Here is a 26,729-nt window from a genome sequence, read left to right as displayed (position 1 = left end):
TTGCATTTCTAACCCCTATCTAAATAGTCATTAGGCGTATATGAGTGATGTGGTGAAGAGGCGGTGCAGAACTCAGGTTAGGACAGATTGATTCCCTCCATTGTTCAACTGAAGGCAAAACGGCAGATGGAGAAGTGTCGCGATGCCCCCTACAAACCCAGGTCAACCCCAACCCCGGGGCGCCACACGGATCTTTTGTCCACAACTTTGCATGTGTTGCCCTGTCTGAGTTTTGATTAAATTTGAATGCCAAAGAGGTCACAGTTGCAGTTTGCGTTCCAAACATTTACAATGAAGTGCAACCTGCCAAAGGCGAAACAACGGTGATAAAAATCGCCTGCATGTGTGTATACTCTCAACATGCGTAAAGAATGTTCAGAGTGTGTTGTCTATGACAACAAACGCTTATCGGGAGATTATTGCGGCAACAAAAAAAGTGTTTACTTGCAAACTTGCAACTTTCAGTTTCTGTCCCGCATGTGCGCTCGTCATGCAGGTTCAGCTGCAAGAGGCTCACGCAGTCGTATATGAAGCTATTTGATGGCGCAGGCGCGTGCAAATCGATACGATCCTTTTGTGGCTTCAGCACATCTGCTTCACGGAGGCCTCCTCAGATGGTTGTCGCGTGTCACAGGTGTTGGTTTTGGGGACGGGCTTCTGATCTGGTGACCCGCTGCGACTCAGAAACCCCCACGCTCATTGGAGACCTGACGCATAAATCAGCAAGAAAAAAAAGGACTGAAATTAGATTATATTTCAGATGAAAAAGTAAAAATAAGAAAAAAAAGTATCGCTGCGTGATGCTACTTACGCTGTTTATTCAAGAAATACAAATCAGGTGTTTACTTTTTTATTAATTTTTCTGAAAAATTGAAATCTGCCAAACACATAGAGAACAATAAATCAACATATACTGCGCAGAGTTGAACATATTTATTATATTATTCACAACCCAAAGTTTGCAATTGAAATAAATAAAAAAGTGCCTCGATCGTGTGCGGCCCACGCTGCGCAGCAGGTGCTGGCCGACTTCCTTTGTCCACCCTTCCCTAGGGGGACAGATGGCGCCCCTCGGTCGTCATGGAGATCGATGCAGACTGCGAGATAAGACACGAAGGCATATCTCCAGATGCCACGCGCCTCGACTGAGGTCCGTCTTTGCGTATGCAAACTAGTGGCGCGTGCCGCTGCATTTGACTTGTACATACGAGCATGTCCTCCTCCGAAGTTGTAAAAGTCCAACTCAGATGTCTCAAAGAACTTGCCAATAAGCAGACAATTTTCATTTCCTTCTTTCTCTCTTTTTTTTTCATTTGATCAATGCCGCACTACTTCATGAAGAAATTGACAATGTTGTATTACAATATTCTGTACTATTCCCTATATTTTCATAACTTTGCTTAATGCATCATCTTTGCCTGGGATTAAATCAGTTATCAAGGTATTATAAACAGCTTTTATAAAATATTATTACCTTGGAAAATTCCTTTAACTTCAATGTTGTCTTCCTGCTCTGCACGGGCTGCAGAACAATACCATTAAATGGAATTGTGGTTGTTTTTTATTAAGTTGCACGTCTACTACGGTTCAATATTTTTATGGAAAAATAAGCATCCAAAGTTACTGTCACTTTAAAACTTCTGAATTAAAAAAGCCATCATGCTGGAATTTTGGCACTCAAGTGTTACAATGTGTGAGTTGTCATTTCAAGTAAAAGAAAAGAAAGTGCAATTGTTATTTACAATTATGAATGCTAAGATGCATGCACCTGTATCATGACTCACTTCGGCATCATACTTTCATCATTAAAGTAACATGTCATTTTATTTTGTTAACATAAGACTTGTTTTTGTATATGACCATTAGGAATGGTACAAAAATCTTAAACATTTTCCTGTACAGTCAACAAACATATGACCCTAGATTTTGCTCCATTATTTCTTTTGGAACATTTTCCTAGCAGATTTACAAAAGATTTATACATCATTGCATCTAAAAAGTCTGAAATGTCAACAAATATGTTTAAACATCCACATGTTGATTTAAAAAAAAAAAACTTTGACAGAAGGGTTTTCCTCTTGTGTGGTTTCATGATTCCAAAATCATCGAAAGGTCAAAAAGTCTCGTCTGATCCTTTCATTCAAAGGATGCCGCCCCAACTTTGGAAGAGTTCTAAAGGCACGCGTCCCAGAGGCAGACGGAGGGCAGCAGGCCTGTTGTAGCCATTGTGCCTGAAAGAGCCAATCAGACAGCAAGCGTGTGCCGGGACTATAGTATAAAAAGTGGCAGGGTCTTTGAACACAGCACAAACAGCTCACCATCAACTGAATTGGAAGATACCCTACAACTCACCATGCAGTCTGCTGGAAAATCTCTGAAGGAAGCTCTGCTCTGCGCTCAGGGCGAAGATCGACTCACCGTTGGGGTCTATGAGAGTGCAAAAATAATGACCGAGTAAGTTGGAATAAATTTCTGTCGAACATTTCAGATTTTGTCTGCTTGGATTCTCTATCATCACCAAGATAATCAAATCAGTCGCAGCAGCTAACCATGTGGTTTTTTTTTTCGATGGTTCAACAGTGATCCAGACAGTGTGTCCTTCTGCGTGCTTGCCGTGGATGAGGATTTCGAGTGTGACATTGCGCTGCAGATTCACTTCACCCTCATCCAGTCCTTCTGCTTCGACAACGACATCAGCATCGTCAGAGTGAGCGACAAGCAACGTCTGTCTGAGATTGTTGCTGGCAAGTCGGAGCAGCTCGAAGATGCTCACTGTGTCCTCATCACGGTACGTAGGGCTCCTCACACCGATGCAAAGGTTTTTATTATGTGTGAAATGGGTACACCGTCTAAATTCCTTCTCCTCTTTCTGTTATAACAGAATCCATCTGAAGGGGCTTGGGAGGACCCCTCTCTGGAGAAGCTGCACCTGTTCTGCGAGGAGAGCCGGCGTCTGAATGACTGGGTTCCCGAAATCAGCCTCCCCGGACGCTGATGCGGGATTGGGCTCCCCTATGTGAAGCTTCCCATGTGGCAAAGACTCATCCTGATTGACAGGATGAGGCTGTCTCTGCTCATCCCTGGATACTCCTGAGGAGGATTCTCAACCCAGGCAGCACGGCGCCGGCCCGAGGGGCCCCCGTGGAACCGTCGCTTCTTGTCCCGTCCATGCCAAGATGACTCTCATTCTTTGTGTGAATGAAGTCAGGTATGCCTCAAGAGCGACACATCGACCCTCATTCTTTGTGCGGATGAGGTTTGGAGAGGAAGGAGAAGCAGCGTGCGCGTGCGGTGATATCTCGTTCATGCACGCAGCACACGTCGCTCGTTGAAGCATGCGCAGCAGGAGAAGAAGCGGTGCTGAGGAAGAGGACTTGTTAAAAAGAGACTTTTTAACCATGGCCTCTTGCAAGACTGAGCAACATGGCAACAGTTGCAGTCAGCGAAAATGTTTCCCACTTTCCAGAATTGTCTTAATTCTCTAAAGGTTTCACTTTAGAAGTTTAACAATGACAAAAAAAAACAAGATAAATATTGAAGAAAAAAACTATGCCTGTTGCCTAAAGGTTTCACTTTAGAATATGGCTGAATAATGAAAAATCATAGGGAAAAAAATCCAGATGTTTACTTAATTAACTAGTATTGATCTATGATGTTCTAGCAAACAGCAAATGTGTTGTAAAAGAAAAAAAAAAAGTTTTCACCTTGTCAAATGATTTGCTATATTAGATGCAGATGAAAAAATATTTTTAAGGAAGAAATAAAACGTTTTAATTCATCACATTGGTCTTTCCTCCCCCCACTGCCAACGTGGGTGCCACGTCGGCATGTTGGTTAGATAGGCTGCTCCATATGTAGTGCTGAAATATCAAGTCCTTACACTTGTGATAACAACATTCTACTATCACAAAAAAATTCATGAAAGTATAAAATGTATGAGGTATTAGATGAGCTACCATAAAAAATGACCTTCAAGACTGTTGAAATTAGTTGTGTAGATCAACAGTCACAGTTTTGGGTCATTTAAACCTGTCAAACTCAATATCTGGTATTCAAGGGCCACTATCCTGCATGTTTTTTCTATCAATAAAAGCAAAAAAAAAAATCTGACTGAAAAACGCAACCATCTATGTATCTAGACTCAGAACCACCACAACATTTCAAATCTTAATCTTACTCGTGACAAAATCTACTCCATACCACCCCACCTCTAATGCAGCGTAATTAAAGTGACATTTTGGACTTGGCACGCGTGCTTTATTCTCTTGCGCCGTTGCAATTCAAACATTTCCACTAGTCCTTTGTGACTTTGAATTCAGACTCTAAAGTCAAACTGACCTTCAAAGTCTTGTGTCACCATTGCAAAGTCAACAGCTGCTGTAGTCTCCACGCCCCACTGTCACACACAAAGCAAGACCAGCTGAAATGCAATCAGCACTTTAAATCTCCTCGGCAACCCACCCGGCACTCACTCCATCTGCTTTTCACTTTAATGAGCTGACGAAAGAGAGGGTGAAGGGTAGTGATGATGTCGGCTTCTGCAATTCAGCGATGGGTGACAGTAGCTTGAGGAAAATTAGCACATCTTAAGTCACAACACTGCAGAGTTCCAGCATGATGAAACAATTGGAATATCATGCATTTTGAAAGGACAGTGAACCTCAATTTATTGTTTTGAAAACATTCTCGATACACCCACAGGGGTGAGACCATGGACTATAATTCTGTATGGAAAAGTTTATTCATCCTATATGCCACATGTGTCAAACTCAAGGCCCAGGGGCCAGATACGGCCCGCCACATCATTTTATGTGACCCGCGAAGAAAAATTATGCATCAAATTCGTGTGTCATTACTAGATTTGCAAATTGTCTTCACTTTTAATATCTTTTTTTTTAAATATTTGGCCAGTTTTTACTCATCTGATTTGAAAACGAGTTATTTGTCAGTTTGTTTTGTAGCTTTTACTGTATATAATATGAGGTGCTCATCCATTTATTTGGGTTGACAGTCATAATGGCCCTCCAAAAGAAGCTATGATTACAATGCGGCCTGCGGAAAGAAATGAGTTTGACACCCCTGCTATATGCTTTAAACACATTTAAACTCAGCACCTGTTCTCACTTGCACAGCTCTCCAAATATCAGGCAAAACATGTTTTTTTCCAACCCATTTATTTGAATTCTCAGCTGCAGTTTATAATACAAAAAAAGGATATAAAGCAAAAGTTTAATATTGACACCAAACTATTCAAAACATATAGTTTGTCTCATTACATTTTTCTAGCTCAATGCTAATATATAATGTGAAGTGGCTGAGACAGGCTAACGAAATTAGCATAGATGTGATGTAATAATAAACGTTCCAACAACTTTAACACAAATCGAACAACTTACACAAACAATGCATGCAAAAGACATGTATATGCAAAAGTATTGTTACAAACATCACCTGAACAACTTCAACCTGAGAAACATCGGCCCGCTTTCTAAACTAGGCCATAAAGAGGTCCACCGCTGCAGCCACATGCTGCTTCTGAAGTGTCCCTCCTCCATAACCCCCCCACCCCCCAAATCCTTTCTATGTGCAAGAGAGCACCAGCAGATGGTTCTGATGGACAGCATTCAGTGTGCGTGTGGGCTCTATGCATCTCCAATTAATCTAATTGAATGATTAAATTAATTATTAAAGAAAGCATTTAATGTAAATATTCTCATTGCTGCCAGTAAGCCAGCACACACATTAGCAGCAATTTAAATATATTTTGATCATAGTAAAAACTCTGTATATCATCATATTGTTAGGTACATTTTGTGAATAACAGATATTTTTTATTATGTTCTTATAGAGGCCGTCTGGTAACTATGCTAATGCAATATAATGCTGCATCATTACCATGAAAAACAGATGCACACCCGCACATGCACACACACAGCTGTTGCAAAAACATTGGAGTGCCCCACCATGCAAGTACTGCAAGTTGGGGTCCTCAAGGCTTTAATACAAATACAGCAGCAGTGATGGTAGATGGACATTTATAACAACAACAACAACAACAACTAATGAATCACATTTGGAGTTCACTGACATTTACAGCAATATCAAATACTCTCATAATAACGGCTAGACTGAATTGTACAATTAACGTCAGTTTTAATTCAAACCACAATTGACTTTATAAAGTCTTTTATTGGATGTCATTATATTGTATAAGTGGCCAATAAGGTTGTGGTCCTGTCTTTTATATTGTGCAGTAAGTGACACACTTTTTCTAAGCTTTGAGGATTTATTTTGATTTGATAATGATTAAATGTCAACCCTCATGATTAAACTTTGTAGGCAAAGTCTTTAGCTGCAAAAAACATTATCTTCCAACTCCTCATGTGTTTCAGCTTTTTATTTCATTTAATTATTATTTTGAAAGGGACAATGCACATTGATGAAGACTGTTAAATGTTACCATACAGCTGATTTACATTTATAGACCCCGGACAGGTGAAATAAAAAATAGCCATATCAGGAAGAAAATTCTTAAATAATTCATACGTTCATATTTACACAACAGTCTAGTTATATGGTTTGCTGCCGTAATTAGCTCATAACAAGCACACTTGACTCTTTTTTTTTTTCCGGTTCACTATCTGCCGAACTGCACACAGCACACTCAGCGATAGCAGCAAAGACATTATGGTTCCTAAAGTACAAAAAACATCAGAGCACTATCTTGTAACTTGAAAAAATGTAGAAGTTGTAGCACTTGTATGTCAAGGCACTTGTATGTCAAGGCACATGTGTGTAGGATCTGTATTTTCACCTATTGGTGGTTCTGGACTATCTACCCAGTGTTGATTGTGTGTGCATGCAGAATGCCAGTTACTAAATCCGAAATTATTCTCTCTTTTGATACACACTAAAACCACTGGCGAGTTTTTGCTTTAACATGTACTCATGCATTTATTGTAAACACCACAATGAGTTTGTGTCGTGCGTCTGTTTTTGTGTGCTGCAGAAAGGTGGCTAAATGTGTTTGTTCCGCACCCCCTCCACAACTCGACTCGCCAAAACAAAACTCGGACAAAAGCTGCAGCCAACACTTCTGCACCCTCCTCAATGGATGCAAAGAGCAGAAAAACGAGGGGAGGGGCCTTCAACAAAAGTGCATGGGGACCTTGGACCTCTCTCCTCTTTTGTGCTAAAGAAAAGAGAGGTCCAATAGCAGCTGCTGCGGCTGCATTGGACATTTGAGACGGTCCCTTTCACCCCAAACACAAAGTCTGGAGCTGTGAGTGTGCAGGCTGCAGGGTGGGATGGGGTGTGGGTGGATTCAGTGAGGGGAGGGGTTGGGGCACACAAAACGCAAGGCACACTTTGCCAGATCATCGTGCTGACTCGTTATTCAGCCAGCAAATCAACAGAAGGAGGAGGAGGACTTAAAGTGCAGGAAGAAGCCTTTAAAGTTGTGAGGTGCATCAGTCACAGAACAAAAGAGGCCTCCGGGTCGACCATATGGATGCACGCACATCATCTGTTTCCAAAGAAATCCAGTCTGAGCCAATAGAAGCTCTAGCTTGCCTTCATATTTACCTAGTGACAGCAAGTCTGGTTTCTGATTGGTTCTATATGGGTGTCCTAGTAAAGGGTCTCAATTAGTTGATTAGCTGGTGGTGATTTTTTTTCTTCAGCTTGTTGAGTAAACCTCATTAACGTGTGCATGTGAAAAGTGCACAATCAGGAATCATTCCACAACTGATTAAAGTTGCTTCATTTTGGGGACAAAGATTTATATAATTGTTTAGAATTCCACTTATGAGCGTATACATATTGGATTGCAGGTAAAATTGGATTAGGTACAGATGACAAAAAAATAACAGAATCAAGGCACAGTAGTACAAAAGGTCATATTCAAATTGGTATTTGTCACCAATCAAGTGTACGTCATCACTTGAAAGTGCCAGTGGCATTTCATAAAATGAGGTAATTTGAGGCACCACATTCTGTTGAAACACTTTGCTTGTGCTTTTTCTGCCACCAAATGGTGATATGGAAATACTGCATGTTGAAATTGCGCTGCTCCTTTTTGGTTTTATAGGATGCAATACTACCACCTTGTGGTGGAAAATTTTCTCACTGGACTTTAATTACTACGAGAGTTATAACATTGATCACTTTAAAATTAACATTAAGAATTTCAAATTAGGATGAATCCCCCACAGACAATCCATGGGAATAACCCGAGAAGATCTAAACATATAAAAGCATCTAGAATTATTTTTGCTACACTTGACCTTGTACTACTTTTTTTGTGAGCAATAATTACAGTAATAAGTACTGTATGTGTGGAGATGACTAGCGCATTCTCTGTATTCCAGATTTACAGAACTCAGAGTTTTCAGATCAACAGTGTTCGACATCATTCTTTGCTACGAGGTGCCATAATGAGCTGACTTTTAACTGTATGTAAACTCTGATAATGGACTCTGAAATTCTTTCCTCCTCATTCCCAATTTCTCGTCAATCTGTGTGTGTGCGTGTGTGTGTGCGTGTGTGTGTGTGTGTGTGTGTGTGTGTGTGTGTGTGTGTGTGTGTGTGTGTGTTGATGGCTGGGTATGCACACAAAAGGCTGGAAGTCATTTCAGAAAGAAATTAACACCACTGTCTAATACTCTATCCCTCCCAACATCACAAATTGGATTTATTCAGTTCACCGACTCTGGGTTTCAGTAAATTACAGGACTCAAAGTCTCCCTACAGCTTGTCAAAAACAGACACTCCAATAAGAAACAATGTCTCAACTAATACTCTAGTTTTAGACATTTTGTGAATGATGTTTCATGAAAACAAACACTACATGGCTTAGATTTGTGTGTGAGAAATAAAAAAGTTGCTTATCCTGATGAATGATCATGCTGGAACCTGTCCCAAATTTTTTTTTTCTTTATTCTTTATTCAATGTTTTACCAGGTAAGCCAATTGAGAACACTTTCTCATTTACAATGGCGACCTGGGTTGAGAGGTGGGATTCCCAGTCAATTCCCAGAAAAATAGAGACAAAATGAAAATGATTAAAAAAAAGGTCATTTATTTGGCTTTTTTCTGTGATCCCATAAAAAAAAAAAGAAATCAGCCAGCACTTCCGAATTTTATTTGAAAGTCGGAAAGTTTTTTTCAAACTCAAATTGTTTAGCCACAATCTCATATCCCCACGGGCTAACCAGTGTACCACTGTGCCGCCTGCCATAAAATTCACATATTTTATTCATTACATTTCGCAAGGACAATACCATGATACAAATATTAAACATAGCTGTGCTTGGGTTTGGCTCTTAGAACCATTTCTGCAATTTTTAACCTGACACCAACTCTCATATTCTAGCCCCATTACCTCCCTGCATTCACGCATAATCAAACAAATTAGCCTTTTTGCAAATAACATGGCAATCAATTATGTTAAATGCCTGGTATAAATGACAGCCATAATTAAACTCATAATACTGGTAGAGATATTAGTGGAGCGTAATGATAATGCATATTAAGGAAAATGCTTCATGTGCTCTAGGAAGATGCAAAAAAAATAAAGTAGCTGGTGAGCTGTTTTTTTGTTCAAAATGTTTGTATTTTGTTCAAAAAAATCTCATTTCTTGTCACTTTAAAGTAATGTACGTCTCTTCAAAAGTCATTTAACAACAAACACTTGCCAGACAAAGTAACTGTGACTTTGTCCGGCAAATGTTTGACAAGAAGGTTTTACATTATTCTATCGAATCAAATTGAATCTACTGGTTACATACTCACATCCAGCAATTAGTCTTTTCTTCATAGTGTGCGAAGGAAATTGCAAGCCCTCACTGATATAACCTTTTAATTATCAATGTTTAACAAAGGTCAATCACATGTCTCCTGTGACCTATTATGTTATTTTTCAGAACATGTGACATTTGGCTTGCTCATATCATTAGTTTTGTATCCAAACCTCTGACTGTTTAATTAACCTTCTTATATGCCATACTTGTCACATAGATGGGTTACTATGGCATCAAATGAAACACCAGAGACACCTATGAAGAGGCAAAAAAAAAAAGATTTTGTGTTGTTGCGCTCCGGAGTGAATAAAGAAATGAATGAATATTTATGTGTAGATCAGTAAAGGTTAGTTATGGTTATAAATCTTGAGCAGACAAGATGATACGCTGATGCTTGTTGGTGTCTCTAATGCTTTGCTGTCTCCATTATCTCCTACTCATTTGGAGCAGGATATGGATCGTTATTGTTATCACTCCACCGCTGCGGTTCAGAGTCTGATATCATCGTCCAATGGGATCGCAGAAACCACTCACGCTCGCTGCCTTGGCTCACTTCGAAGGGTGACAAATATGACAATTATTTTGTGTATTAGGAGTTGGCCCTTGTTTCTATTGTGTATAAACAGGCTGGCATGACTGAGGTAGCTCATAAATTCTGTGAGACTTGAATTCTTAATGTCTTACAATCCTACTGAGCTATCTTTGACGGTCCAGACACATGAATAAGTCTGGCGGGAGGCCAGAAAGCATCAACAGGTATACAAAGTGGATCGTATGCTATCTGGAGTGTAGTTCCAAGAGATAATATTTTTGCGTGACACCAGAATGACATTCAATCAGACACGCTGTAAGGCAAATGTAATATATGAATCAAAACACGACGCTCCAGGAGAGACCTTGACTGCTGAGCGGGATAAAATACACCGTATGTGTTTGGATATGCTCTGTAAATTGATTTCTGAGAGATCCTCTTCATTGTTTTTTTTTTTCGAAAGACTATATAGACTCACACAGAGAGTGGTGATTCATCCAACAAAAACGAGAAGCACATTCTCTGTGTCTTAATAATTTAATAATATTTTCTCTTTTTCAGCTTTCTATTGTGATACCATAAATTGACTGTAATGTACCAAAAGAGTTTGCTGCAACAGATCGAAAAATATTTGCTTTAAGTTTTGGTGAAGTAGCATGAAGCTCATCAGTCAAGGTTATTTCTCCAAGTAACTAAGCAATTGCATGTTTGCGGTCATGCGGTGGCTCAGGTTTATGTGTTGCGGCAGCTGCTGTTTTTGTTAGAAGACTGTGTATTGCATTCAAAACATGTGCTCTGCAAAATTCATCCTCATTCTTCAAGAAATAACATACCAAAAAACAAAAGAAAGTACGTTCATCTTTAGGCCTATCCCAACTCTGTTTACGAAAACTGTTAATGTCGTCAGGGTAATTAATACCTTAACATCATTTGAAGAAAAGTCATTCTGTGATGATTGCAGGATGATGATGTCACAGGAGAGACAAAAGATTACATCCTGCATCATATGCAAATGAGAAGTACTTTCATGTTCCACAGAAATGTACCTTCATATATCAGATGTAATCCACTTTTACAGTGATGTTGTCCTCATCACACCAGTAATTGTGGTCATTATGCTTCTCCTGATTTGATTCTTATCTCATCGCCTGGTGGTAAGTGAATATATTTATGAGTGGGGGGGAAATTGCTGTTAAATGACTTTCACTTAGTTTCGATGCAAAGTCGTATTCAGTCATTGCCTGAGATACTCAGATGGTTTCTGAATTTTAGTTTAAGAATTAGAGCAAAAGTTGGTATCCAAGCTTTATTCTTGGTTTAGTTTACTGCTCTCCAGGTGGTTGATTTGTTACCACATCTGTTTTATAGTTCTGATGTTCGAGGTTTAAATTCAGGCTCTGGTCTTTCTGTGTGCAGTTTATATGATGCCCATGTACTTGCTTGGATTATTATATATTATATTATCCATCCATCCATTTTCTTTACCGCTCAGTCCCCACCGGGGTCGCGCGCGTGCTGGAGCCTATCCCAGCTGTCATCGGGCAGTAGGCGGGGGACACCCTGAACCGGTTGCCAGCCAATCGCAGGGCACACAGAGACAAACAACCATACGCACTCGCACTCACACCTAGGGACAATTTGGAGTGCTCAATCGGCCTACCAAGCATGTTTTTGGGATGTGGGAGGAAACCGGAGTGCCCGGAGAAAACCCACGCGGGCCCGGGGAGAATATGCAAACTCCACACAGGGAGGGCCGGAGGTGGAATCGAACCCGCACCCTCCTAACTGTGAGGCGGACGTGCTACCCAGTGCCCCACCGAGCCGCAATGTATTATATTATATTATATTATATTATATTATATTATATTATATTATATTTTATATATATTATATTATATTATATATTATCATCACCAGTCACAGGTACCTTCATCTTAAAGTCAGCTGGGATAGGCTCCAAGTTACTCACAATAACCAGTATAGAAATGGTTGGCTCATGGATGGGAGTTTCTTTTACAATTGCAACAAGCTGGAAAGGTCAGTCGAACTGTTGTTCGTGATTAACAGCAGATGTAAGATTCACATGAGCAATAACATGTTTCCTGATTTTAAAAATTCTTCTTGTATTTCACAGTTAGCCGATATATTTTTTTTAATTTAACTTAAAGTGTGTTTGTAATGATTGCAGACAGACTGTTTATTGGACTTTGATGATTATTTATGTCGAGACCTAAGTGAAAACATGTTTTCATATCGTCAAACATACAGGACTGGCATCCACGTGGACACTTTATTTTCCGCTCAGGAATTTTTTTCTTCCTGGCAACCTGGTGAGTCCTTCCCATGCTCAACGGATGACTGATACCCGATCTGGTCCAAGACCCGTGAGACCCTCATTTAAGTCAAACTGAATGCTTTTGTGATTAATAAATGATGGTTTAAATGGACCACAAGTAAGCATGGTTTGAGTTAGCTCTCTGCTGAGGAATGCGACACATATACTGTAACGGAAATAAAAAAGGTCTACAAAGCTGGTTTGGCCAGTCGGTGCTCTTGGTAATGTTCCATTGTTGTTTACGTTTTTTTTTTTTTTTTAAATATGTCAAAACAATACACTAATACAATATGTATACTGCTTATGAAAAGACTCACACTTGAGGTCTCAAAACCTGACAAAATGTGAGAAAGTCTCAAAGGTTACATACATTTATTTTCAATTTTTTTTAATGTTTTAAAAACAGCATTGAACAATTACACTCTGCTGACTGACAAATGATTTTTGGGGTGTTTTGGGGAAGGCGGGGCTTGCATGAGCTGAGGCCCCTGGGGCCTTCTCACTCAGAAGGGACTGCTTCTCATGTCATGACCCTGAGGTGACACTCACTATTTCTCACTTCCTACGATACGCATTTTCCCACCGACACAATGACACAGTGTTGGATCACCTGAACGGAACTTCCAATGTCAGTATTGCCTCTTTATCTAAAGTGAAAGTCTCATTAGGGTGGTTGAAAAATAATAAGAAAATTCTGTGGTTAAAATGGAAATTCTCATTTCCTTACCAAAGTTAGTGTATATTGTTTGCTACTTTTCACGTGTACCTCCCTGGAGAGTTGGTCATGCACAGTTAAATGAATTTTAATGACCATTCACGATACACATCTCTGAACGAGGTATCGACTGAACGAGGACCCCTTGTTTTAATGAAGCAGTGTAAACGCTTGAGCAAACTCACCCTAAGCCACAAATAAAGGAAAGCTCAAGAGATACGTGTAATATTTCCCCAGTTATGAATTAAATGCTATTGTATGCTTATGAGTAATGGCCTGCCTAAAAAATGTATACCACATGGACTCTGAGGACAATGTTTACTGCCCTTTGAATAATTCATAACAGTAAGGTCACATTAAAATGCATAAATAAAATTGCAGCTGTTACCGAGGATGTTATTTTTCCGCAACTATACATAATGTCCTGGCTAGAAGGTATTTTTGTAGAGCCATAAACTGCATCAATCTTGAGGATCCGTACAGTCTTAAAATGCTGGGTTAAAAACAACCCTACGTGGGTTAAAAAAAATTGCACAAAAGAATTTTTTTGTACAAAACAAGCCAACAAATAGAGTTGTTTTTTTGCAAAATTATTTTAGCCAACTTCCTGGATCGGTTCAGTTTTTAGCCGAGCAGTTTTAATGATGTTGCTTTTATTTGTTAACCTGACTTTGACTTTCCAATAATAAGAAATTCTTTGCACCGCCGGTCGATTATCCTGGAAACTTACTATAGAGTCAACAGCATTGGCTACATATAAATGTTTGCTTTTTAAATCATCTTTATATAGTTGCAATCATCAAATTTTTTACCTAAGCAGGAGGACAGAAATAAAACACGTAAAAATCACATTAATTGAGGTCAGTGAAACTTGTTGGCATAAAATGCTGAAATCGAGCAGCAAGGGCAAGTTGTGTTGTCAATGTTGGTGGTACCATTGACTTTTCATGTCCACTTCCTCTAGACCTTGTTCTAAATTTAGATCACAGGATTGTAATAATGGGCTGATAAATTGACTTGGCAGGGCCTAATATAAGGAAATCCCAAGAGAAAAGATCAACTGTCGAGGTTATAATCATCCTCAGGGAAAGATCAGCAAAAACTTCTAAGGAGGAAATGAATGTATCATGATTCATAGGAAAGTAACTTGATGTGTGTTCGATCTTGCACAGCAACATCACCTTCACTTGGATAATTTATATATATTTTTTGTATTGATTTAACTCTTAAGTAGCACAGTGGGGTAGTGATTTGTTTTAGTTGTGATTCGCATAGTTCTGGGTTTGGGCCTTCCATTTTTTTGTGTTTGTAGATTAGTCCATAGATTTATTGGAACCTCACAGCCTTATTTGCAATTAATTACTGGGTGATGGAATTTGTTTTGCATCTCCCCAAACAATGAAGTCACAGGTTAAAAGTTTGGATTTGGATCAGTAGTAGATGTCTGATTGAGCGCAGACACAAATCACTTTGTGTGATTTGAGGGAATATCATAGTTTAGGTTTGAATAAGCACTTTGTAAGTGTTAGAAAAGCAATGTGGTTAACTGTAGATTACTGCATAGATAAGCAAATGGTTAATGTAAGCGAACAAATGGGATCTTAGGTTGAAGAAAAAAAAAGAAATATAAACAGTGACCTTCCACCAATCAAACTCAACTTCTTTGCTTTACTTTGTAATAAGATCATTATGCGTCCTCCCTTGCTCCCGTTTCATCCCTTACAGCGGCATAAATTTTAGTTGTGACATATTGCATTTTTCTTGGGACCAGAATAGGTGGTTGTGATACCTGAGAATCGGTTGAAGGAAATGAAGACTGACTAATTTTATAGCACAGAATTAAAAAAATAAAAAATACTGAATGTGATATACCGTAATTTGAATCAAATTTTTACTGTAAGGAGTAAAATATATTATGTTTTATAGATATTATAGAAAAGAGGATTTTTTTTTTACTTTTTGTGTACTTTATCATAATTTCAAATAACACTAATAATTATATAAATCATAATAGAAACTATGATTATTTTTGTGCACTTTATCATAATTTCAAATACCTAATAATTATATAAATCATAATAGCAACTATGATTCTAAAGTAAATTCAAACATGACCATGAAAATGGAAGCTACGACAATACAGAATATTAATGCTACCAGCAGAGGGCAACACAAATTACCACTTCTCTGGAATGTGCCTAGTTCTCAGCTTTTAACATATCTTTTTTGTGTGTGTGTGTGTGCAACACAAGATGGCCTGGTCAGAGGGTAGTTTGGCCTTCTGATGCTCTGGAGTAAATATAAAAATAAAGCATGACACAGGAAAGCCCTAATTAGTCTGTCAGTACTTCTCACAAGCTCACCATCCAGACCCCCGCAGCAGCAGCAACTCTTCACCTAACACTCTCTGACCCTCCCCACCTCACACTCTCACCATGCAGTCACTCTACCCTCCTTACCCCTCAGTATTTTTTTCTCACTGTCAGAGCTGGTCATCAGTGTGAGACTGAATGTGTCGTTGAGGTCAAATGAGCGCGGGTGTGTTTATTATAGATAAAACAGATAGAGGGAATGGCTGGGCCCTGGAGAAGGAAACAGCCTGACAAATCCAATAATTCAGTAAAACACCTCAGAGGAGTCTTACTGTTGCTTTCTGCTTCACTTAGTCTCCCTGAATGAATATATTTGTCTAAATATGACATGCAGTACATTACTGTGTTGTGTCATTTTTCCTGGACCACTCTTCTCCTTGCGTCTTCCTCTGAGTGAATCCCATTACACATGCCACCATCACTCAGCTTGGTTAATGGAGTGAATGATATGGACAATTCATTGTTAAGAGGAATCTGTATTGATGATATGTATGCTGCACCAGTCAACTAATGTCATGTTAGACTCTGAAATGTTAAGCACAGGAGGCGTACAAGAGGTTTATTTAATGGCCTCCATTACCATGCACATGCACTGATGAGCCAGTGACGATTTTTTTTTTTACCCAGCAAAAAAATCAACTGTATTTCGAATATTAATTTGTTCCCGATGGAGTGGTGAAATAGTATCTTGTAGCCACACCGAGGATCATTTTGCTAACAGAGAATCCGTACATCCTATTGGCTAAGGGTGAGGGCTTGCTCATTTGCATGAGTCAAAGCCAGCCTCTCTAAACAAGATCAGTACGGCAAGAGTGAAAAATTACCTTGAAATTACTTTGGGAAAAAAAATCCGTATTTTTAACATGTGTTAATATATTAAAACATGTTTTGTTTGAATATGTGTGGACGACTGACAATGATAATAAGCAAAGTACTGAAGCACATTTGCTGAAGCAAATAAACAATCGTAGCATGATCTGTTTTTTGGCCCCTGGGGTCACACTTAAGTAGTCAGGGTTAAAGATGCAGAAAACTGGCCTGCCCTCTGTTTTAGGGGCCGAGGGCAAGAATCTCTGTAATCAATGATAATTAGGTTTCAAAGACAAACATGTAGCTGGACTACAGAAAATGAGTAACTTTGGAATCAACTTTAATTGAAACCCGGAAACCACTAACATTACTCATCAAACCGGTATCTTTGCAACCAATCAAGCTTTAAGTCAGGCCAATCCGCATTGAACAATAAAAAAACAAAACATTATTTCTCCAAAAGTATCAAAAGCTATCTTAAACCAACACTTAAGTTTGAAACCTTTGTACAGGTTATGAAGGATGGAACCGTTTAGGTTGTCTCCTTGGAAAGCATACGTTTCACGTCCATGTATTTGTCTTACTCTTCTTCCAAGATTCCTGCAGCACAGCATGGAATCTGTGGCCCAGCTCACATGGGCTTAATGATTTTATCTCGGCAAACACGACAGCATTAACCAAGAATGTGTGTGAGGAAAGAGCAGCCAGCAGGGAACATTTTCACAGCCTCTTCAATATTGTCTTCACTTCAACCACATCCATAAAAACATGTGAGCTGTGATTAATCACTGTCATGGGACTATTAGAATTAGTATATAACCATGGCAGTACATTTGAGATAAAAATTTAAATGTATTTGCTGTGGGCAAACGTGTTACTTTGAAAATACACACATTATAAACCAGAAAATTTGGATACACTTAATAATTTTGTTCTGGTTTTCCCCTCCACAACAATTTCACCTAAACCCAGATTTTGCTTGCCAAAACAATTTCCCACCTGTTTTTTTTTTACTTTGCCATATTATTTCATCATATCTTACATTTTACATTATACGTTAGAACTGACACACGTTGGTCGTTGATTCAGAAACGCAACTCAACCGTCCACGAACGAAGTATTGCAGTAGCTTCACCAAGTATTGAGTCAACAAATGCTCTGTGCACATCTGCAAATCACACCCATAAAAATACACACTTTTTTTTTGACTTAGTAAAACAATTTGTGATTCACACTGACATTCTTTAACATATTGAATCTCACAAAAGCAGCTGCACCTAATGTTTTGACAGGTGAATGTAAAACACGACGCGAGTAACCTGTTAGTGATTTGAAATTGGGGCACTTTTACTATATGGCACCCTTGCTGCATTGGATACACAGAGGGGACCGTGGGAGAAAGTGACAAAATTTTGAAGGCAAAACATGCAGGAGCAAGGAGAACATGCATAGTCTTCACAGAAAGACTCTTACTGTGAGAAAACAGAGATTCTGCACCACTGTGCTGCTCAGCTATCCGGCACTTTACGATAAACATCCTAAGGTAAATACTGCACATTATAAATCTTATGAGGACATTCCGCTTGGGAACTTTTGCTTGTACAAATAAAAGTGAGAATAAGCACAACCAAACGCTGTAGACATGACAGAAATTCAGGTGCTATTTTAAAAAGGAATTCAAGCTGTGGATATTGCGGTGGAATTAAACGGCACGAGCAAAATTGGGATGCTCTTTTATGATCAGGAATGGAATCAGAGCTCATTAGGACGGGTTTGCTAGCCTAAAATGATCAAAGTCGACTGATATACATCTCCCCAGGAAGTTCCCGTTATGGTTATGTCTTGTCGCCTAGGGGCTCAGCGTACCATATGGAAGACATGTGCACGTGGTTATCTCCTCATGTAGAGACAACTCGCCTCTTCGCTGTGTTCTGTGATATAATTAGTAGCTTCCTTTGTCGAGAATGAGGCTACTGTTTATCTTTGTCAAAACCTGTCCGTTAAATCATTATTAGCTGGCTAAATGCTGTTGGAGGAGTGAACCGCCTCAGTGTGAGTTATGACCAAATATCTGCTGTGTCTGACTGGCCAATAATGGATGGCTCTGGCTTTAGCTTAGGTCCAGTTTGAAGAGCATCGTAGAACCTACAGGCCTGGAAACGGAGGAAATATGAGATCGGGGCAGCCGTGAGTCACAGGAGGATGTAGAAATCCCCATATGAAAGCCAGAAAAGACATGACATACATCAATGTAATGTAATTTTTGCACTTGTACACCCAGATCGTACGAGTACTTCTCCTGAGATTAATAAGACAAACTCAAAAAGTGACTCTCCCGGGATCTTTATAATGGTTTAATTTAAGTATATGTTTTTTATGTTGAGTTAAAATATAATCCACGAACATGACAATCTGCAGCCATTTTCAGATCTGGGATGTTGTGTTTATTTTGTATATTCATCACGCCGATAGGTTTTTCCACATGACACTGACTGGTTTTTAATTTTAAACCATCAAATTTGAACGAGATACTCCAATCACAGTATCTTAAAAAAGTTAAAAAAGGCAAAACATTATTGGAAAAAAAGTTTTGGTGTGGGACGTTTACCTCTTCACCCCTCGCTCATGGTCGTCTGGGACAAGATGAACAGTAAAAACCCTTTTCTGTCACAGTTTTGTTTTCAAAAGAAGCATAGTGGTATTTGTTTTAACTTTATTTATTTAGGAACAACACAGAAAGTGTTATTTTGATTTATGATATCATCACCCTTTTCTCTCTTGCCGTCTCTGGTGTTCTTATCTGTTGACATCCCGCAAAATTAAAACGCCATAGAAAAAGAAAAACACTTGCTGAGTTAATCTTGTTAATATTTTTTATGTATTTATATCTTTTTTGGCTTTATTTACACTCTTTATGCAGTCTTTGGTCAGACAAACAATCAAACCTCAAGCTGTAAAATTGTCACAGACTATGCAGTACGATGATTAATGTGGCCAAACACTTCCTGTGCTTATTATACAAGGAACAATTGCTTGCTGACTATCAAAGGGTGGCAGTGGTCTGAAGTTTAGGGAATAGAGTTAAACAGCAGGACACAATGATTAATGTTGTTGGCCAAACTTACCAATGTCATTAATTCTAGCATTGTATACATATTCATGTATCGACTTTCTCAAAATATAACGTAGTATTCAGGAGTCAATAAAAGCTGATAATGTTAACTTTGTGGTTGCGCTCCAGGAAAACATCTCCAAGGGCATTTATCAAGTAATGGTATTTTTTTTTTTAAATCAATGCCCACTGACAGTTTTCCTTTCAATCTAAATAATACACAACACAGTTTAACATTACAATATTTGAAATTAAAGTAGTGTGTTTTTATATTATAAATTGTTAGTTCCAGGGAATCGCAGTTCTCTTGGATCGTACATAACTCAAGTGCTGTATTTCATGCAAAACGGGATTGCACATATTTAAATCACATTAAGTATTGCGAAAAACCAAACCATAAAAGTAATGTGTTTACAGAGTGCAGAAGCATGCCAGGGATTTTCACTGAAAACAGCATAGTTGTTGGCACATTGATGATCGGAATAGTCATCAAAATTTACACACAAAAGAATATTTTGGCTCAGATGAAGATGGAGGGTCACAATAAGGTTACATATTTCATTATATTATCCATCCATCCATCCATCCATCCATCCATCCATCCATCCATCCATCCATCCATCCATCCATCCATCCATCCATCCTGTGCCATCCTTATTTTATTATTATTATTATTATTATTATTATTATTATTATTATTGCCCTTGTGATTATTATTATATACCTGCCCCACTGTGCTTGCTTCCACACGTGCTCAAAAATACTAAAACTAGTTCCACCCTTCCTAGGGGCTCTTTTAGTAAAGTCACCACTTGGACACTTTAGTAAAGACTTTATTTTATATGTGATGACCACCACTGTTACTGTTGGATAAAAAAGTAAGTATTTAAAAATGATGATGAAATATTAATAAAAATCTGAATAAATAAAAAAACCCACATTTTTCATCAAGTTATTAGAAGTTACTTTCTCCCGGTTTTTATCTTATGGCAGTCTTACAAGAACAGGTCACAGATTCTGTAAAACCTTCGACACCCACAAGATGTTCACTAAAAAACTTCAAAGTGTGCAGTTTGTGCAAAAAAAATGAAAAGTTGATTTCCGGCAATAACGAGGTGAGGCCGTGTAACAAGCCTTGGCTGTGGCGCTCCAACCTGTGATTTCCGCCTATTAAAAACACAAACCCTGAGCTCACCCTGGTCATCATTATGGAGACTTGTTTCTGTGAGGGTCAACGCTGACATGGTGCTTGGCTCTGGTAGCATGTCTCCATCTAATTGTAAGAACACTCATTATGGCTGATAAGGAAGAACATAAATCACTCAGAGAGGTTTGACCCGCAGCTGCCCCTGGATGTTTTTGGCTGCGGGGGGGCTCTCATAGGCTGACTCAAAAGATCTCATTATATCTTTGTCTTGAAAATGTTAGCCGCGCCCATCATTGAGTTGGAAAGACAGCCTGTCATGCATATGGCCTTTTTCCTGTGTGGTTGGTTAACAGCAACCTGATGCAAAGTAGCTGACCATTGCTCTAAGTCACATGTGTCAAACTCAAGGCGCGGGGGCCAGATACGGCCCACCACATCATTTTATGTGGCCCGCGAAGACAAATTGTGCATCAAATTTGTGTGTCATTACTAGAATTGCAAATTGTCTTCGCTTTTAATAATATCTTTTTTTATATATATATTTGACCAATTTTTACTCGTCTGATTTGAAAACTAGTTATTTGTCAGTTTGTTTTGTAGCTTTTACTGTATATAATATGAGGTGCTCATCCATTTATTTGGGTTGACAGTCATAATGGCCCTCCGAAAGAAGCTATGACTACAATGTGGCCCGCGAAAAAATGAGTTTGACACCCCTGCTCTAAGTATATAAATGACCAGGTTCCAAATGTAGATAAGTCAAAGACAGGATGGACTGTAGCCTAATGGGTCATGGAATTCTTCCATCCTATTTTGCTGTTATACAGTTAGATGTCATGTGTGCATCAACTTTTGTATGTATGTATATGTATATACATATACATACATATATAACTTTTGTTATGCTTCCCGTAGCCCCCCTTTGGAGCTAGGCCTTGAAGTGGGGCTTGGCCCTGCCTGCACCCATGGGACTCGGCCGGGCTCACCCTGAAAGGGCAACATACGGACCTCTTCTCATGGGTTCACCACCTGTGAGAGGGGTCATAAGAGTTCAGTGCAATCTGAGCTGGGCGGCGGCCAAAGACAGGACCTTGGCGTTCTGATCACCACCTACCAAAGGTGGCTTTAGAAATGTGGAATGTCAACTCTCTGGCAAGACACGAGCTAGCTGTGTGCCGTGTCCAAAAGTACAAGATCCTGGATACGGGCTGCCAAAATGGGTTTTCTCGGCAAGATGTCCAGGTTGTCCCGTCGAGAAAAAGTGAGAAGCTCAGTCATCCGAGAGTGACTCAGAGTCGAGCTGCTGCTCCTCCACGTTGAAAGAAGCCAGATGCGATGGCATCTGTTTAGGATGCTATCGGACACCTCCATAGTAAAGTATTCCGTCCACATCCCATCAGGAGGAAGCCCAGGGGATGCCCGAGCACACGATAGATTCTCCCGGCTGGCCTGGTCAGGCCTTGGGATTCCCTTGGACAAGGTGGACAAAGTAGGGCTTCCCTGCTTAACATGATGCAGATTCTGGATAAACGGAAGAAAATGGATGAATGGCAATCGCCATGCTGCCAAAATCATATCGCTGCTGGCCACAGACAGGGCACACTGCATTTTTTTTTTTTTTTTACTGAACATACATGTGGTTAAAGCAGGCTTTACTTAGACTTCCTGTCATTTACCTAAATAGTTCTATGTGGGTTAGAGTGTACGCCTAACTAGATGGGGAGGAAGAACTCAAAGATTGGACAGGAAATCAAAATTAGTAAATTCATACCATGTAGCAGAAACACAACAGAGTCCAGAGAGATAATCTCAAGATGTACAAAAAGAGGGTCATAACACTCATAAAAGCTTCACTAGATGCCTGTTAAGTTTTCTTGTTGAGGAAATGAATGTGATTTTATGCCATGAGAAAATATGTGCGCAAGCCTTTAGTCATGTGTTGACAGAAAATAGTCTCATTTATTCATCCTCTTTTGACCCCAGGTAAACTTGAGTTTAGAGTTGGGGGATGAGACTGTTCAGCAGGGAATGTGCTTCGTTTTGAAAGTGATTGGCCTTTGACCCTGTCTATACACTAATTCGCTGCTTGAGCGTTGACGCCTTTCTTCGTGCGTTTACACACACCTCGCTTGTCTCCTCCGCAGAAACAGACCTACTCATGACTGCAGGAGTTTGACGTACAATATTATTTGAGCACATGATTAATTTTCTTCTTGACACACCGTAATCCAGGACAAATATTCCCTTTTTCTTTCCTGTCGGAATTTGGATTTGTAATCAGTAATTTGACTGAACAGTATGGAAAGAGCAGACCGGAAAACCTTGCTTCTCGGGACTCAAAAGAAAAACAATCATTGTACTGGCCAAAACGTTTATTTTTACTTGGCAAAGTAGACATGGAAATACCCATGAACCGATGCAAACACTCACTACTCGTATGCTAGCATTCTATAGGTATTCTTACTTTACTTCAAGAATGTATTCTCCAGTCTCACGACAACTGTGAATTATGATTCGCACACTGTGGAACAATTTTCTGCTTTGAGTATTTTTTATGAAGGGAAAGCGCAGTAATTTCACATGAGTGACTTAGCTCTGTATTATGATCTATAAACTTTCACAAGTATCTGAGTCAATTCCATCCCTTCTCCAAAAGACACAAGAGAGACAAACGGCTATAACATTTCAAGCATGGACCATTACGCCTCACTGGGCTGTATAAACAGACCGAAATGCATGACATGTGAATCTGGAATGAGCAATACAACTCATGAACCAACTCATTGTAAATACAAACTCTGACTCGCTCAGCTGTCAGCTTGGTGGTTAGAGGGAATACCGGTATGTTGTATTATAAAGGTAAAGGTCTCATATGTAATACGCCAAGCCTAACTTTGGCCTTATGGGGTATTTTGTTTTAGTATCCACACAACATCCACAGATTGGATAGATTGCTCCTATTGATAAGCAAACGTGGTTAAAGTCGTGACACTGTTTATTGTTTATTTATTTGATCCATTCATTATTAATCTTTATTTATTGATCCATTTATTTATTATTTGATCTATTTATTATTAAGCTATCTCCTGTTATCGATTTTAGTATTGTCTATCTGTTTATCTATCTGTGTCCGGTCCTGTGCCGTACAACAGAGGTTACTAATGAGTGTCTCAGTGTATTAGACATCATCAAAGTCACAAAAAATCCATTGATACACCGCTACGGACTATAAGCCGCTGGGTTTTTGTGCAAAAAGTAGCGGCTTATAGTCCGGAAATTACGGTAATAACATTTGACTTCAAGCAACAACTTTGTATTTGAAAATCCCCATCAATATAGAAATTCTCAAGGACGGGGATGACTTTGTTGTTCCACTTGACCATAGGCGAGTCGTATTTGTAAATAACTCGACAGTTGAGATTTCCCAAGAGAAGGGTCTTTATTGTCCTGTGTCTTGACCATTTTTCTGCTGATTTTTTTAGATGGTTCAACAGATTTCTTACCCTGCAGACTTAACTGTGCCGCACTGTTAACGTGTGACTTCTTGAATAACGTCTCTTGCTCTGAATAAAAACGAGGCACTCACAGCTGACCATGATGCGCTTCATCTCCCAATTTTTGCTGGAGTCTCGTTTTAGGGTGCATGATGCTTGTTATTTAGGCAGCTTAATGAACCATAGGTTGGCCCCATAGTGGTTGGCTGACTACTGGTTGAGAAAGTTCCTGATTAGGTGTGCAGCAGAATGTAATAAAATGTAATCATTGATTTAATCATAATTTAATCGTGGCAGACAAAATTAGGATCACAATTCAAATTAGATTCTTTGTGCCATGAGACTAAAAAAAACAACAACAAATAATAACTAAATATGTCCAATTTAGCTTATTCACTCTCACAAGTGTTTTGCATAATTTTAGTCACAAAGTGTTGTGTGCTTGGTGGTAGATTTCCCACTGACTTTTGAAAATGTGGTCAGATCTTCAGGTTTGAAAGGAATTAAAATTTATAGATACATAAATAATAATAAATCCTTTCTACTCATTCCTTTGGGATTTGGTTAAAAATGTGCCCTGCTGATGACCCTGATTGTGGGTTGAGAAGGATCAGCTCACAAATGACAAAGTAGTGTTGTAAAGGTCTAAACAACAAGAACATGTGAATTGAGGCTGCCTAATGGCCATGCAGATTTATCGCAGTTTTCTGTGTGTGTGTGTGTGTGTGTGTGTGTGTGTGTGTGTGTGTACTTGTCGGTATGTGCCTAAATCACAAAGAGCACAATTTAGCTATTTGCACATTAACCCTCCATGTTTTGCAGCGTAAACATTGCAATGTCATGAACTCATCTCTAAAATCCCCATATTAAAAAACAAGTGGGGCATGAGACAACATAAGGAAAAACTTTAAAAGTTACTACAGACATTGATAAATTAGAATAAACAAATTCAGCAGGCCATAACATCACTAAAGTACCACTTTTCTAAAAAAAACGTTTTACTTGTCTTCTTCCACTGCAGTGTGTGTTAATCTAATTAACAAACCTTGTAAATGTGTCCACACAGAAGTGCAAATAAACCTGATTCTCAGCAGGTCAGTGCACCGCACAGAACCGTAGCATGAGAAACAGACCCAGGTGTCACCTCACTGTAAAGTTAACTTCATTGGCCTGGCAATAAAAACATTCAAGCTAATGAACAAAGCAAAGGCTTATAAAAAGTGGGGAATGTCTAACACAGAGGAGCAGGAAGAGGGTCTCTCAAATTACTGGTTAAGGTTACTGGTTACTTCAGGAATGTAAAAGACAGAATGCAGAAAAAGGTGTTGAGCAGGTTGTCAAAAATTGAAGGATGAAAAACAGGTATAAAGTAAGAGGAAGTCGCTGTAATGCCCTAAAAAAACATTACTCATTGAAGGGCCCAGTGAACTCATATAAAATTATTAAATTAACCCTCAATAAATGAAATTAGCTTGTCTCATTTTACTCCATCATTTGAAATTAAAATATTTTGCTCCATCGTCATATTCCTTCCTCTAATTTACCCGTTGTACGACAAAATGGAACACAATCTAAAATAAAACTAAGGTTCTCACATTTCAATTATTTATGATACAAGAGTAGCCATGTGGCTTGCTGAAGGCAAATTGACTTTATGTGTATCACCTTTCAACATTATTAAATAACTTTAAAAAGAAGCAAAATGCTGAATAGTGAAATAATCAAACAATCAAACGTCTCATAAGATATCCTGATAAGACATTTTATTTTTTTGGCATTGGATCTGATTTACAGCTTTGAAGTTTATCATCTTTTGTCATGATCTTACCAACATTTTGGATGTTGCATGAAATCTCTGAAAAAAAATAAGTTTACTATCAACTCATGTTCAAACAGGTCAAATTAAGTTCAATTGAATTCCACCTATGTCCTGAATCTTTCACCAAGAAACGGATATCTCTTACATTTTGCGAGTACAGCAATGCAAAAACTCGCCACTTGCTGCAGCTTCTTCACACAGTAGTACATTAATAAAGTGTCTTACCTTTGCTTGCAAGACGTTCAATATAAGGCCACCCCTGCTGGGTCTGAGGGCTCATTAGTGTTATAAATAACACCAAAGACCACCTGTAATCAGAATAAAAAGCTCTTAACATTGACTGACGACATTTTAAAAACCCCATATTAAAGTAAAGTACAATTCCGATGTCGTAAACATATGTGTGGGAAACTTTTAAGGCAGGCAATTTAGTCTTGCCTTAAGCAGAGTGGCTTCAAAGTAAATTACATTTCACCTGAAGGGTGAAAGATAGAAGCTCGGCCTCACCTATCAATGGCACTCTAACTGAAAGGGAGAACGACAGTACAAATTGTTGCATGTTATGGCTACTCTGGTATTCCAAGAATTGTCAC

The 26,729-nt window shown here is 38.9% G+C and overlaps 3 protein-coding genes across 5 annotated transcripts in view; 2 read left to right on the top strand and 1 right to left on the bottom strand.

Annotated features, from left to right (window-relative positions):
• LOC119131662 (lymphocyte antigen 75-like) overlaps positions 1-26,729 on the top strand; it is a 1,013,224-nt gene that overhangs the window by 629,799 nt on the left and 356,696 nt on the right. The gene's annotated exons all lie outside the window — the stretch shown is intronic.
• LOC119131727 (C-type mannose receptor 2-like) overlaps positions 1-26,729 on the bottom strand; it is a 399,366-nt gene that overhangs the window by 181,144 nt on the left and 191,493 nt on the right. The gene's annotated exons all lie outside the window — the stretch shown is intronic.
• LOC119131764 (growth arrest and DNA damage-inducible protein GADD45 gamma-like) lies at positions 2,313-3,778 on the top strand. The gene is made up of 3 exons (XM_037266473.1): positions 2,313-2,454; positions 2,581-2,788; positions 2,882-3,778. The coding sequence occupies exons 1-3, from the start codon at positions 2,354-2,356 to the stop codon at positions 2,993-2,995; spliced, it is 423 nt and encodes a 140-aa protein (XP_037122368.1). The 5' UTR covers positions 2,313-2,353; the 3' UTR covers positions 2,996-3,778.

Source organism: Syngnathus acus, chromosome 12 (assembly GCF_901709675.1).
Source record: "Syngnathus acus chromosome 12, fSynAcu1.2, whole genome shotgun sequence".
NCBI lineage: Eukaryota > Metazoa > Chordata > Actinopteri > Syngnathiformes > Syngnathidae > Syngnathus > Syngnathus acus.
Note: the sequence above shows the minus strand (reverse complement) of the source record. Positions and strands in the feature narration are given on the sequence as shown.